Source organism: Lolium rigidum, chromosome 6 (genome assembly GCF_022539505.1).
Source record: "Lolium rigidum isolate FL_2022 chromosome 6, APGP_CSIRO_Lrig_0.1, whole genome shotgun sequence".
NCBI classification, from domain to species: domain Eukaryota; kingdom Viridiplantae; phylum Streptophyta; class Magnoliopsida; order Poales; family Poaceae; genus Lolium; species Lolium rigidum.
The window spans coordinates 271,525,308-271,541,203 of record NC_061513.1 but is presented as its reverse complement, the minus strand read 5'-3'; the positions used below and the strand labels follow the sequence as shown (position 1 = coordinate 271,541,203).

The 15,896-nt window shown below is 46.7% G+C and overlaps 1 protein-coding gene across 1 annotated transcript; it reads left to right on the top strand.

The window, feature by feature from the left end:
• The first annotated feature begins 6,208 nt into the window (after positions 1-6,208).
• Positions 6,209-8,933, top strand: LOC124666657 (alcohol acyltransferase 9-like). Its single transcript, XM_047203993.1, has 2 exons — positions 6,209-6,649; positions 7,787-8,933. The coding sequence occupies exons 1-2, from the start codon at positions 6,209-6,211 to the stop codon at positions 8,792-8,794; spliced, it is 1,449 nt and encodes a 482-aa protein (XP_047059949.1). The 3' UTR covers positions 8,795-8,933.
• Positions 8,934-15,896: the final 6,963 nt, after the last annotated feature.

The window sequence follows — 15,896 nt, the reverse complement described above, 5'->3', positions numbered from 1 at the left end:
ATAATTTCTACATCAAAAATCTCTTGCACAACAGTCCAAAGCAATCTAGATACTAGGCAGACAAAGAACAGGTGTTTAACAGATTCTAGCTCACTACAAAGCTCACAAACCAACGGTTTTTGTATACACCTATGTCTAAGGTTATCTCTGGTCATGATCTTATTTTGAGAAAACAGCAAGAGAAAAATTTGCACTCTAGGTGAGATTTTAAGATCCCAAACAGAAGGCAAAAAAACTGGTTGGATTCCTCTAAAATTAATGGCAGCATATAGAGATTTCGAGGAATAAACACTTTTTGATTCATATTTCCAAATAGGTTGGTCCTCTTCATCGGAAAAAGTAATAGTTTGTGCAATCTCTACTAACTCAAACCACATTTCCATCATGTGTGGTGTAAAAGTTCTCCTAAATTCACATTTTAGTTGTTGCCCTGATTAACTACAGAATAAATGTCCCAATATTCGGTAGACAAAGGTGCATTTCCAAACCAGGTGTCTTCCCAAAGTCTAACAGTTCTACCATTTCCTATTTTCGTTTGGGACTAACCATAATTCTGAATAGTTCACCGCCTTACTATTCAGCCAGCAATTGTGAAATGTCTGGTGCTTTTTCTTTCCGAGAGTACACGAGAAAGCACGCTTTCTTTAATTAGAAGAAACGGGACGCGACAAGATGTTGCTCCGGAATAACAAACAAGGACAAGGCACACACTAGCGGAAGAATCTGATCTTCAAGTAATCACACAGCTTCGAGTGCACGATCGATGATCTAACAGTTACCTGAAGTATTTTACTACAACGCTGCGACCTCTGCGCTCTACGTAACGATGAAGCCTTCTGCTACCCATGGATCAAGCATGGATCAGGCCCCGTAATTACGTTACCGCTAGAGGGGAATGAGGTGTAATACATATTCCCGACTCCTCTCATGTCTAATTAGCCACGAACACATGCAAATATACCAGCATAAACCGAAGTGAAACTGCATGACTACTCGTACCCTTTTCTCACTCTGCACACATCAATATATAGCTGAACCGAATCATACCTCGGGATGTATTGACATCTCAATAAATCATGAAGATATCAAGATATGGTCGATGGTTTACACATATCTGTAGCTAGAGAATATGAGTAACTAATATATATCACTATACGGCTCTATGTACACCACTCCAAATATGGATTTAAAATAGAAAATGAAATAGTTGTACGACCTTCAGTTAAATCCAGCTAGAGCTTTTTTTTTGCATGACTTCGTAAATCTCACCAAACAAAGCTAATATTGCTCCCTTTTTAAAACAGTTTTTTATCCATAGTTCATGATAAATTAGCTACTACTCCTCCTCTCATAATATAGTGCATATTTATTTCTATGAAAGTCAAATTAAACTAACTTTAACTAAACTTATTGAGAAAATTTATATCTACAATATCAAATGTATACCATATTAAAAAAATATTTCATGGTGTTTCTAATGATATTATTTGATAATCAAGATGTTAATATTTTCTTATATAAATTTAATCAAACTTTACTTGGTTTGATTTTTATAAAAGCTAATAATACGCACTATATTTTGTCATAGATGGAGCATACCTACGTATGCATGTGGCCAACTAGTTATTTCAGAGTTTTGGTTAATTTTCTATTGATAGTTAGGTCATCTTCAGCGGGGCGAGCCAAATGGTCTTGAGCTATTCGAAATGGTCCGCGCGGAGTACCAACATAAACAGTTTTTTTTAAAGCGGACGGGCCAACGTCAACTCAAGTGGCACCTTCGACATCTTCAAACCCCTTCTTCTAGTTATATTAAATTTGCACCTCGGTCTATAATATTGATCTCGTCGACTATGACGGCTACTTTGATCGCGACGACTATGACGAGAACAATTACCTTTAAATGGTGACGATCTTTACATATAATGACTGGGTGTGTGGCTACCACCCATGGCCGGGACTTACAGCTGGTCCCATGATTGATTTAGTTTCCTCCTAAACATTTTAGTTCTTCTTAAGTTGGGGCATAAGCACCCCGGCCTCACATCCCCTTTTATTACGAGGTTTCAAACTACAAATCACGGTCACAAAGGATCGATACATGTTTAGCTGTTTAAATAGTAACAATATGTAACACTAAGGTTTGGGACTAACATTAATTCTGAAATAGTTCACCGGCAGCAATTGTGAAATGTATGTGTTTTTTCTTCCCTGGAATACACGAGAAAGCATGTTTTCTTTTATTGGAAGAAACTGGACGCGACAAGATGTTGCTCCGGGATAACAAACAAGGAGAAGGCAAGCACTGCCGGAAGGATCTGATCTTCAAGTAATCACACAGCTTCGAGTGCATGTTGATCTAACAGTTACCTGAAGTGTTTTACTGCAAGGCTGCGACCTCTGGCGCTCTACGTAACGATGAAGCCTTCTGCTACCCATGGAGCAAGCATGGATCGGCCCCGTAATTACGGTTACCGCTAGAGGGGAATGAGGTGAAATACATATTCCTGACTCCTCGCATGTCTAATCAGCCACGAACACATGCAAATATACCAACATAAACCGAAGTGAAACTGCATGACTACTCGTTTTCTCACTCTGCACACAACAATATATAGCTGAACCGAATCATACCTCGGGATGTATTAACATCCCAATAAATCATGAAGATATGGTAGATGATTTACAGCGATGGTGGTGATGATGCACTAGTGGAAAACAAGGCTTTCGTGGGGCCTTTTATCGCGGGAGAGCCTCGATCCGCGACAAATGGCCTGGCCACGTCGCCCCAAAACCCTCTAACTCTTTCCATTGCGTGTGAACCCTCTAACTCTTTCCATTGCATTATATACTAATATGGCTTGTGTCCATAGAGATGACGTACTACGTCGTGTTCGAGGGGCGGGTTCCAGGAGTGTACGAGGAGTGGGAGGAGTGCAAGAAACAGGTGCACAAGTTCAGCGGCAACTGCTACAAAGGGTACCCGACTAGACACGAGGCGGTTGCCAAGTGGAGGAAGCACCAGTCGAACAAGAGCAAGATGAAGATGAAGACCTTCCTTGTGCTCTCGCTCTTGCTCACCATCGTCGCGGCGGTACTCTATTTCATCCTAGTGTAGGCGGCGGCCGGTGTCACTTCATTTGTATCTAGAGATGATGAACTTAATTAATTTGCATGGATTATGAGTTGTATGGAGCTATATGTATAACTCGATCGGGCTCTAAGTAATGTGATCATGATGTATAATGTTGCTATGTTATATGTGTCCATATTATATCTGTCTATATTATATATGTATATAACATGTATACTGTGTACAAAACCAGTATAATACACCAGGCAGCACAAAATCGAGTATACCTGTATATTTTTCTGTGGCGCACCAAAATATAATTCTGTGGCGCACCTATTTCTGTGGCACAGTTGGACCATATGCGCCACGGAACCTCTTATTTCTGTGGCGCACCACCTACAGTGCGCCACAGAAACCTTAATTCTGTGGCGCATGGGCCGGTGCGCCACAGAAACCTTATTTTTGTGGCGAAGTTTCTGTGGCGCACCGATCATGCGCCACAGAATCATTTTTTGGTGCGCCACTGATGAGGCTTTTCCTACTAGTGGCATGTTGCCACTCGTCTACTCATTGGTGTCCTATACCGTCTCCCCTTCGCAATGATCACCTCCACAAAGACCCTTCTCCTCTAACCTAGAGGTCCCTTGCTCATGAGCACACCTTCCCAAGGATCCATCTCCACTGGTCCTAAGGTCCTTTGCCGCCTCCTCTATTCACAATTCCTTGCGCTTTCCATTCTCCGCCCTAAGTAGATCTTGGATCCATGGAGGGAGTATCATGCATCGAAGCTCGATTTGACACCGTCGAGCTTGGAAGAGACATCAAATACTTCACGAGGATAGATCTATGTTTGCCCGATGCAGCGTCCATCTAGCCGTATTCGTAGACAACAATCATGGGCGCCATATTCGGCGCTGTAAATCAAGGGTGTTTTATTTTTGCGATTTGGATGTTCCATCTGTTGCAAGTTCTTATATGTCTTTTTATCAACTAACAAATGACTTGTTGTCTTGACTCTGGGAGTCTGCTACAAATGTTTCGTTCATGTAACACATGTTTTTAAGGCTAATATCCGCGATGATGTCTCTGAGTAGTTAATTATTGCATGCACATATTTTACTGCCACATGGGTATGTATAAATTGCTGCAACGTTTTTTCTGCATTTTTTACATAACTTTTGACGCCTAGTGCAACCCTTGGTGCATTGGTTCTTATCTTTATCAACTAACAAACGATTTGTTGTCTTGACTCTGGGAGTCTGCTACAATTGTTTCGTTCATGTAACACATGTTTTTAAGGCTAATATCCGCGATGATGTCTTTGAGCAGTTAATTATTGCATGCACATATTTTACTGCCACATGGGTATGTATAAATTGCTGCAACGTTTTTTGTGCATTTTTTACATAACTTTTGACGCCTAGTGCAACCCTTGGTGCATTGGTTCTTATCTCTGCCTACTCCCTCCGTTCACACATCTCACATGTAGGTGTAGGTGTACTTGATCCAGGGTGAGTGTTTTTTGATGTTTTGGTGTCCCAACTCGGCTGTGACCTTATCAGTCTTGTACGAATATACTGTCTTCCATAAAACTAAGGTACGGCTAGGCAAACTCTTCAAAATACAATTATCTCACATTATGGGTTTAGTTTGACTTAATATCTAAGAAAAATATCAATATCTATGATATAATATCTATGTTATTAGAATCATTATGAAGTATATTCTTAAAATACAAATTTTGAATTGACAAAACCCAAAACGCGAGGTAATTACAAATTGAGGGAGTACTAAATTATGTTGGACATGGCAGGAGGAACATGCATACTCCTACCTATTTCACATTAATTGCGTGGATTGACACATTCATGGTGGTATCCAGATTCTCTGAAATAAAGGAAAGACTATCCCAAAATAAAGGAGAGATACATGGGGAAAAAAGTGTACACTCAACAAAAGTAATGCAAGGCATATATAGGGGAGAAAATTAATACTCCCTTAGTTACTTCGATATCTACAAGCCAATAATTTAGAATAAATTAAAGTTCAGGGTCACAATATCTATCTCTACCATGGTAGTATATATAACCTCAGCAGAGCCGTCGGCGATTGCCAAAGGGTGTAATAGAAGATTAAATAGTCTAGCTAATCTAATAAACGCTGAAAGGTATTCCTTCAAAAAATAAAAAAACCTACATGCATAGTTCCTTATCGGTAGCAAATTCTCTTGGACATGTTAGGTGGAACACATAAACCTATTTCACATTAATTGTGTGGATTGGCACATTTATAGGCGTACCCATATTTTTTGAAATAAAGGAGAGATATCCCAAAATAAAGGAGAGATGCAGTGAAAAAGTTATGACGCCCAGCGTAACCAGGGACGGAGCTAGGAGTGCTAGTTGGGGCCATGGCCCTTCTATGCTAGAAACTTTCCAAAAAAATGCGACTTGGGGGGTAAGAAGCCCTCCAAGCAATTCAATAGATGATATTTGGTGTGTACAGCGAGAGAGCAGGCGCTAGCACTCGAACTCAGGATCTTGCGGGTCACTGCAGGTATCAGCACCCGGCAACCATCCGAGCTATGCCTCGGTTCACATGCTAGAAACTTTCCTGAAAGACACCCTAAAATACATGCGGATGATCCCTAAATTTTCTAAATATTGCATATGTGGACCCTCCAAACAATGTAATGTTTAGTTGGCCCCCTCCACCCGGCCTCGTCCCCAAGCGCAAGCTACGTGCCTTGTTTATTATCTCTACGGACTTCTTTTGGACATGTAAGGTGGAACACACAAATCTATTTCACATTAATTATGTGTATTGGCACATTCATGGTGGTATCCAGATTTTCTAAAATAAAGGAGAGATATCTGGAAATAAAGGAGAGATAAGAGTACATGGAAAAAGTGTGCCATGGATAGTAGTACACTCAACAAAAATAATGTAAGGCAGAGATAGGGAAGAAAATAAATACTCCCTTCATTACTTCCATATCTGCAAGCCAATAAATTGGAATAAATTAAAGCGCCCGGTCACAATATCTCTCTCTACCACGGAGTATATAACCCGAGCAGAGGCATCGGCCATTGCCAAAAAGACAACCGACACAGAGACAGAGCAGAGCCACCGGCCATGGACACGGGGCTGGAGATCCCCGGCGAGGTGCAGTACCCGAGCTCCCCCGTGCTGGTCCCGCCAGGCCGCCCCACGCCGCGCCGCACGCTCTACCTCTCCAACCTCGACGACCAGCGCTTCCTCCGCTTCTCGATCAAGTACCTGTACGTCTTTCCCGCCGCCGCCGCCGTCTCCGCCGCCTCTCTCCGGGCCGCGCTCGCCGACGCGCTCGTGGAGTACTACCCTCTGGCGGGGCGGCTCCGACACGGCGACGAGGAGGGGAAGCTGGTGGTGGAGTGCAATGCCGAGGGGGCGCTCTTCGCCGAGGGCTCCCTGCCGGGGCTGGCGGCCGATGATTTCTTGCGAGGTGGCGGAGCTAGGCCGCACCGGTCGTGGCGGAAGCTGCTGTACAGGGTCGACTCCCACAGCTTTGTCGCCGTGCCTCCGCTTGTCGTCCAGGTCAGTGTGACTGCCACTCTGCTCTGCTCTCGATCAGTTAATTAATATTTTTTATTGCTCTTCGGAATAAATTTCTCTTTGGAGAAAATCATTCATTTGTACACTATATTTATTCCTCAGATTTTTTCTTCCAGTGCATGCAACGCTTAATGCATCATATAGTATGTAGGAATAAGATTGATTTCTGTTGTAGTAGGCTTGTAGCTGCTCCTGCATGATTTGGCAACAGCTTAAGGCAAAGTTGATTGGTAGTACCTTGAAGAACAACTTGATTATAGTTAATAATGTGGAAAATAGTCACCTTTTCCCCGAAATGAGGGAGCCCCAGCCGGAAAATAGTACTAGAGCAACCATTAAAGAACTTGTATTTTAATCGAGTAGAGCAATTGAGATTGTTGCTAGGTTATGTTATCGTCTCGGTCACTAAATACGTGATCAGGTTGAGACCTCCAGATACAGCAAAGTTAGCAGAAAAGCAGGGGAGGATAGGGTTAGGAGAGCCCAACTTTTCCCAAAAGCTCCGATCTTTCCTTTTCTTTTGTTGGCACACTTTCAAATCCACTTGCATTTTGTCAAGTTTATCATGATTAGTGGTGCTAGCTAGTAGATATCCATCCATGCATGATCTGATTTTCTCAAAATATGCTATTCTAGATCAGAATAAGATCTTCAGAAGCAATCTTCTCACTTTCAATCCTCGTGATATTACTAGTATATATGTAGACCTTGTGTGAGTGAGCATCAGCATCATTGATCCCCTTGGTGTTCTAACTAGCTGTTGAAAATGATAGTTGAAAATGAAAGTAGAATCTGATTAAACTGTTTCTTCTCCTACAAAGAATCTACTAGTACTACCCTCCACTGAAGGCAACACTGATGCTTCTTTCACTGTGGCCTGTCCTAGCTCAAATTGGATTGTCACGGATTGAATTAATTAGCTCCAGATTTTTTGTGTCTGGTACCACTCTAGTAATTTGTAGATTGTGATCTGTTTATGATGATGTAAAAGTTGCCTCTCTAATTTGGTATAGTAATTTGTAGTACGGAATAGTAAATTGTTTGCTAGTGATGGCATCGCATTCTGCAATGCCCGACTGACTGACAGACAAGGACATGGATGGCTGGCATGGCATGCAGGTGACACACCTAGGCTGCGGCGGCATGGTGCTGTGCATGGCAATCAACCACTGCCTCTGCGACGGCGTCGGGACGGCGCAGTTCCTCAACGCCTGGGCGCGCGCCGCCCGAAGCTCCGGCATTGTCGGAGACAACCCCGTCGTCCACGACCGTTGTGCCCTGCGCCCGCGATGCCCGCCACGCGTCGAGTTCGCGCACCCGGAGTACCACTGCCACGACGCCGCCGCAGACGACGGCGCGTCCAACCTCCTCGCGCACCTGCTCGGTCAGCCGTTGGCACCGGTGTCGCTCACCTTCTCGGCGGCGCGTCTCGCGCACCTCAAGAAGCAGCTCCTGCTGAAGCGCTGCACGTCGTTCGAGGCGCTTGCGGGGACGGTGTGGCGCGCGTGGGTGCGCGCGCTGGACCCGCCGGCGACACTCCACGTGAAGCTCCTTTTCTCGGTGAACGCCCGGCGGCGCCTGACGCCGGAGCTCCCCGACGGCTACTACGGCAACGGGTTCGTGCTTGGGTGCGCGGAGTCCACGGCGGGGCAGGTGGCCGCGGCGGCACCCATGCCCACGGTCGTCAGGCTGGTGCAGGAGGCCAAGGAGCGCGTGGACGACGCCTACGTGCGGTCCATGGTGGACCTCCTCGAAGAGCACCGTCGCGGCGTCGACGGCGGTGCGAAGCCCGACCTGTCGGCGAGCCTGGTGATCTCGGCGTGGACGCGGTTGGGGCTGGAGGACCTCGACTTCGGCGCCGGCGCGCCGGCGCACATGGGCCCGCTCACCAGCGAGATATACTGCGTGTTCGTCCCCGTCGCTGGCGACCCCGGCGGCGTCACCGTGCTCGTCTCAGTCCCGCAGGCTGCCACTGACAAGTTCGAGCATTACTGCTGCAACCCCATGGATGCCGCTGGAGTGGCAGAGACGGGCAGCGGCGCCATGGCGACCGGCAATGGCATGCTGGAGCGGGACGAGAAGCAGCAGCCGTGTCATGGACATGAGATCAAGATCGATTACAAATGACATATAGATAATCTCATCTTGTAGCTGGAAACAAGGATGGGCCTGTAAATTTTCTGTGCTTGGAAGACATATTCAAATCTTATCGTCTCATCGATCGAAAAAATGAACATGAAGAAGAACATTACAATGCAAACATCTATCTCTTTTGGGGGCTAAAATCTATCTAATCATATGCAAAATTGCCAATCCAATAATGTGAATCAATCGATCTTTATATATTACAGTATTTCTTAAACAGATGGCAATCATATAATGTGGATCAATCAATCTTTATATCTGTAAATTTCGAAACACATTAGTTAACGCAAAATTAAAGTGGGAGAACGAAGATTTGCTGGTGATTGGACTGATAAAACATGACGGATCCATCATCTTTGCATCAAATCAAATCCTTTAAGCCTTTTTTTGCTTTTGCATTATTCCACCGACCACCACAAGCTACACTACACTGCACACCGGTAGCTACGAAACGAATCGGTCGATCGAGGCAGGTCAAAGAGATCCGGCAGGTTCTTTATGCTCCAATACTACTGGTTCGGATGAACAATGCATCTATCCATTTTGTTTTCTTCCTTCCCTATGGAGTAGTACAAGGTCAAGCTGGTAGCTTTTGCAGATACTTAAATCAAATGTGCTCCAGCTATAGCCTTTTCGTACCACCTTGCTACCTAGCGTACCCGTGCAAATAGTACTAGAAATCCCTCTGCCCGAGTGATCCATTGTAAAACACCATCTCCACCGGTCCGACGTATTTTAAACATAATTTATACTCCGTATCTGTTTTCCTCCTTCACATGTTTATTAGGGCATCTCTAACGGGGCGATGTTTGCATCCACCGTGACCGAAAACGCGTCTGGCCCTGCTCCAGCGGGGCGACGCAAAGTGACCGGTCCATCCACGGTGACGCATACCTGGCCCAAATATGCGCCAGGTTTGCGTCTCCGTGGGCGCGGACGCGCCGAGCGTCCTTCTTTTCTTACCCGGACCCGCATGGCAGGAACAGCGAAATCAAGCGCTTCGATTAACTTCTTTTTCCCCTTCTTGCTGCCCGCCATCACCCCAACCCCACCCGCCACCGTCCCGCCGCAACGCCGCAGTACTCACCGTCGGCTCAGTTCTCGCCGCGCGGGAGAGCAGGATCGTACTCGAGTAGGCTCCGGCGCGCACCTGTCGCGTGTTTTATGGCCAAACGTTGTCGGTTGCGCCGCCCGACCTCGCCGCTGATACGTCTCCAACGTATCTATAATTTCTTATGTTCCATGCTAGTTTTATGGCAATACCTACATGTTTTATTCATACTTTATATCGTTTTGATGCATTTTCCGGAACTAACCTATTAACAAGATGCCGAAGTGCCAGTTCCTGTTTTCTGTTGTTTTTGGTTTCATAAATCTTACACAGAAAAATTCTCGGAATTGGACGAAACAAAAGGCCACGTTCCTATTTTTCCAGGGGCTTCAAGGAGTCCGAAGGAGAGACGAAGGAGGGCCACGAGGAGCCCACACCATAGGGGGGCGCGGGCCACCCCCTGGCCGCGCCACCTGGTGGGGAGCCCACCTCGGGACTCCACCGACATCGCCCCTTGGCCTATAAAGTCTCCCAGATGTGAAAACCCTAAAAGGAGAAGCCACGGGACGAGAAAAGTTATGCAGTCGCCGCCATCGCGAAGCCAAGTTCGGGGGACAGAAATCTCTGTTCCGGCACGCCGCCGGGACGGGGAATTGCCCCCGGAAGCCATCTCCATCGACACCACCGCCATCTTCATCGCCGCTGCTGTCTCCCATGATGAGGAGGGGGTAGTTCTCCCCCGAGGCTGAGGGCTCTACCGGTAGCTATGTGGTTAATCTCTCTCTCATGTACCTCAATACAATAATCTCATGAGCTGCCTTACATGATTGAGATCCATATGATGAGCTTTGTATCACTATTAATCTATGTGCTACTCTAGTGATGTTATTAAAGTAGTCTATTCCTCCTTCATGATGTAAAGGTGAAAGTGTGTGCATCATGTAGTACTTGGCGTAGGTTATGATTGTAATCTCTTGTAGATTATGGAGTTAACTATTACTATGATAGTATTGATGTGATCTATTCCCCCTTTCATAGCTTAAAGGTGACAGTGTGTATGCTATGTTAGTACTCGGTCTAAATTGCAACGGTCTATTATGCACTCTAGAGGTTACTTAAATATGAATTCCGAATGTTGTGGAGCTTGTTTACTCCGGCTTGAGGGAGCTCTTGTAGCCCTACACAATGAATGGTGTTTGTTATCCAACAAGAGAGTGTGAATGTAGCACAAGTGAGGAGAAGTTATTTATTTATTATGTGATCAATGTTGAGAGTGTCCACTAGTGAAAGTAGGATCCCTAGGCCTTGTTTCCAAATACTGCAAACATCGCTTATTTACTGTTTCTATCGCATCTTTACTTCCTGCAATATTACCACCATCTATACCACTTCGTGTTTCACTATCTCTTCGCCGAACTAGTGCACCTATACATCCGACAAGTGTATTAGGTGTGTTGGGGACACAAGAGACTTCTTGTATCTTAATTGCGAGGGTTGCTTGAGAGGGATATCTCTGACCTCTACCTCCCTGAGTTCGATAAACCTTGGGTGATTCACTTAAGGAAAACTTGCTGCTGTTCTACAAACCTCTGCTCTTGGAGGCCCAACACTGTCTACAGGAATAGAAGCGTGCGTAGACATCAGCCGCCCATGACATGTTTGGTCAATTGCGCCGATAGGTTTCTTACTCGTGTTTTCGGCGCTCTTGTGCGCGACCATTGGTCCGCAGTTTGTACCCACGCAGAAGGACATGTGGCAAATACTGGACAAGTTCCGCGCGGAGTTCCGATAAGTCGACGCAGACATTGGCTACTGCTGCGGCCTCCATCCTCCACGAGTTCAATTCAAACCAGGCGCCGGTGCACCGGGGCTCTGTCAAGGGCCGCTCACAAAACCTGCCGCGCAACAGAGTGGAAGGGCACCACCGGCTCCACACAGACTACTTCGACCGCACCAATCCGGTGTTCTCGGGAAAAATGTTTCGGTGCCGGTACAGGATGCCAAGGGACCTGTTCATGGTCATTCTATGGGGCATCAGAAACTACAAACCATACTTCCAATGCATGCGCGGTGCAAGGTGCGCTAGGCTTCACTCCTACAAAAAATGCTCCGCGGCTATTCGCATGCTATCATATGGAATGGCTGCTGATATATTCGATGAGTATCTTCGAATGGGTGAGAGCACCTATCTTGAGTCCATGTACAGGTTTGCCGAGGCGTGATTTCCGTGTTCGGACATCATTACTGTAGGGAGCCAACTATTGAGGATACAAGGCGGCTGTTGTCAATCAACGAGTCTAAAGGGTTTCCAGGAATGATTGGCAGCATAGATTGCATGCATTGGGAGTGGAAGAACTGTCCATTTGGATGCCAGGGTCAGTACATCGGGCATGTGGAGGGACGGACTGTCATTCTTGAAGCTGTCATATCTCAAGATTTATGGATTTTGCATTCATTCTTTGGCATTGCCGGTTCCAACAATGACATCGATATGTTGCACCGATCACCGGTTTTCAACGGGATGGTGCAAGGGAAAACTCCCCGGGTGAGCTACGAGGTCAATGAAAATGAATATGATAAGCCATATTATCTTTCTGATGGCATCTACCTGTGACGCCCCGGAACCGGTACCCTGAGGATCCCAGCGATCCCACCGAAATCCGCACGATATCGATTCCGACACGCCCTCCGACACGACGTGCGCGGCAAAGCACACGTGATGCCAGAGGAATTACCACGAGTAGTAACATTACAACAGGTATACAATAGAGCCCACAAGATACATATATTACAACAACGACTCCAACGAGTCAAGATACAAATATACAATACAAATATCCAAATCATACAGAAGATCGAATACGTCCGAGTACGGACAAGATACAAATTGGACTAAGAGTCCTGAAGATAACCAGTGGCGTCCATAACCCTGCCCAGGCAAGCCGGAAGGGTAACCTTGCTAACATCGTCTTCATTGAACATATCTTCATACCTGCCCGGTTATATCCCGTAGAAGCAGCAATAAGTACGGGTTCGTACTTAACAAGACTTCAAGACGTATAAGCATTCGTCAACCAGTCGTCCTTTGTACTTGAGGCACGCAGGGGACTTAGAGGACGCAAGAGGAACGTCATAGGCAATATGGTGGAGTTAAGCGGCAGCGCAAGCACTAAAAACCTATAGAGACACTCTACAACATTCGTCTAATCAGAGGAGATGAGAGAGCGCAAAAACTAACAGTTCTATACTCTGCAAACATAACACAGCCAGTGTGTTCCCCCTTCGCAAAGAAGTACTTACAAAGGCACTCACACCGTTGACAAGTTTTAACCGAGTTATTATTTAGGTTGTTCTATCTTACTATGCAAGTTATTAGTATTGAAACAACAGGTGTAAGTTGTCTATGGTCGAGTCATACAGCTCCAAGTCGTCCATAACCGCGGACGCGGCTTATCGATAAGATTGTAACCCTGCAGGGGTGCCCAAATGTGCCCACACGCACGATCAACCCACTTACGACAGGTGGATATCACGACACGCACTCTCCTTCACTACAACAATGTCCAAGAAGCCACCTAACTAAGTTAAACCTGTATCAGAGTCCGGCCGTGCTCCGAAGCGGACTCAGCTATTGCGTCAGCGTACTAGGTGATCAGTGCCCAGCGGGATGACCACTTCGCAGCGGCTCCGCAACCTACGGACGTGCAAGAGACAACGGGGTTACAAGGCACACGGCTTCCCCAAAAGTAACATCATATCATCTGACCACAAAGAAACAAGCTTGCACGCCCGGAAGAAACAAACAAACATTCAAACTAATTGTGGCCACTGGACAAAGCTGTAGATTCCGGCAGTGGTCGAGGGGAGACCCGGTAAGCATACCCACGTGTGGTTAGAGCGCTCAGTCTCGGAACAGATAACAAGAACTCGGGTCCTAAGTTATTAAGGAAACACAAGTGAGCCGTCATAAAACGATCAGCTGACCCACCGATGCCTCCGCTAAACAAATGTCAACAACTAAAGTAACCATGATTCTTCCCAACATATAACCCGATAAGGTAACAATAACAAGAACATGATATAACAGCACTAGCATGCACTACGACTCGCAAGGCAGACTCGATAACCAAACAATAGCCGTAGGAGGTGGTGGTGGCAATATGGGCTGCTTGAGGTAACAAGTGGAAAGGACACGTGACAAGAACGCAACTTAAGGATAGCATGAGGGGGAAGGCAAAATAAAATAGGTGAGCGACTTCTGCAGGGGCAGGAGTATAAGGGAAATGCTTGCCTGTTAAAGCTTGCCGGGGAACATCCGGAGAACTTGTCGTATCTCACAACACCACTTCGCGATCCTATCCGGGAAGAAGCAAAGCGCTACAACAAACAACGGATGCAAATCTTACAACTACGGAAAAGAACCAGCATGCTCCAGATATGATATGCATGCATGACATGGCAAGGGTGATGCAATGCACTTATCCAATTTAATCGGAGTCGGAACCCCGGTCAAACAAATTAGGTTGGAGTTGCATTTTCTACCGCCAAAGTTAAGTGTTGTATAGCATGGCATAACATGGCAGGGGTGAGCTACATCAATATTAAATGGAACCGGGACAACATTTATATAATATCCCACATATTCCATATGTTACATATTAGGTGGTAATGCAAACTAGCACGAAATTATATGATGCATGATGCAAACAGATGTATGGATGGCATATTCATGTTCAGCACATTTTTCTGATCAAATTTAATATATAACATGTTTTATTTTGAGTTACCAGTTAAAAGTTATTAGCAGATTAAGTTTTAGTTATTTAAAATAGATAAACAGGTTTTATTTAATTGGGAAAGGACCCGAAAACAATTTACAGAAAGGGGGAAGGACCCCGGGTTTGTTTGAAATAGTTACAGGGGGTTTTGCATAAAAGAACATAGGAAGGGACGCCGGGTTCAGGATTTAAAAGATCTAGGGGGCTAAGAGCAAAAAAATCCAGATCTGGATCTGGCTGGGTTTCTCACCGAGGGGGTTGCCAACCCGAGCGGCTGACGGGTGGGGCCCAGGCGACGACGTGGTGGCCAGCGTGGCGGATCTTGAGCGGCTGCACATCAAGTGTTTGATGCCGTGCGTGTTCCAGAGATGGTGGTCACCGCGGCGGCATGGCAAACGTGCAGGCGATGTAGGGGCTCCCTGGACGCGTGTGTGGGCTCGTCGGTTCCGTCTCGCCGTCGTGAACTTGAAGGTGGCGGCGCTGGGCGCAGGGGTTCGTCGGAGGCTCGCCGGCGACGGGGATCTGCGGCGGAGGCGTTCGGCCACACGGTGAGACGCGGATACCGAGGCAAGGAAAGGGGGAAAAGGGGTCCAGGACGGGCGGGACCTTACCCCAGAGCTGCTGGTGTGGTCGAGGTCGCTGGGGAAGGTCCGTCGGCGCCTGAATCGGCGATTTTGGCCGCCGGTGCTGAGGAAGAAACGATGGCGGCGGCGGCGATTGGAGGCGTCTCGGGTCGATTCCTTCCACCAGGTTGAAGAGGAGGACGTGGCGCGTCGATTGGCGGTGGCGGCGGCACTCGGGGTGGCCGGAGTCGGCGGGACACCGACGTTCTGTAGCCGGCAAAACCCTCTCCGTCTCTCTCTGGTTCGGCTTGGAGGAGGGGAAAGGAAAGGAAGGGAGCAGGTGGAGACTTGGCGTGGAGGAGACGCTCCCCCAGGACCAGATAAAGGGGAGACTCACATGGGGGAGGGCGATGCGGTGCTGGTGGAGGAGGACCACGGCAGGAGGAGCTCACGCTCTCTGCGTGAGGTTGAAAGACGACAAGGGGAAAGGAGGCTCGAAGGGGTACGGGCCGAAACAGGTGGGCTGACTTGGGCCGTCGGGTTGGGTTGCTCGGCCTGGAGGAAGGAAAGGAGAGAGGGAAAGACTGGGCCAGGGAGAGAGAGCCCAAGGGAGAGGGGAGGGTTTTATTTTTATTTAGAAAATCCTTTTCTCTTTTGTTTATTTTAGGAAAACTCTTTTAGCAAATAGTTTA

Coding starts and splice junctions, on each gene's coding strand:
- LOC124666657 (XM_047203993.1), top strand. CDS start 6,209: ATGGACACGGGGCTGGAGATCCCCGGCGAGGTGCAGTACCCGAGCTCC. Junction 6,650..7,786: donor TGCCTCCGCTTGTCGTCCAG/GTCAGTGTGACT, acceptor CATGGCATGCAG/GTGACACACCTAGGCTGCGG.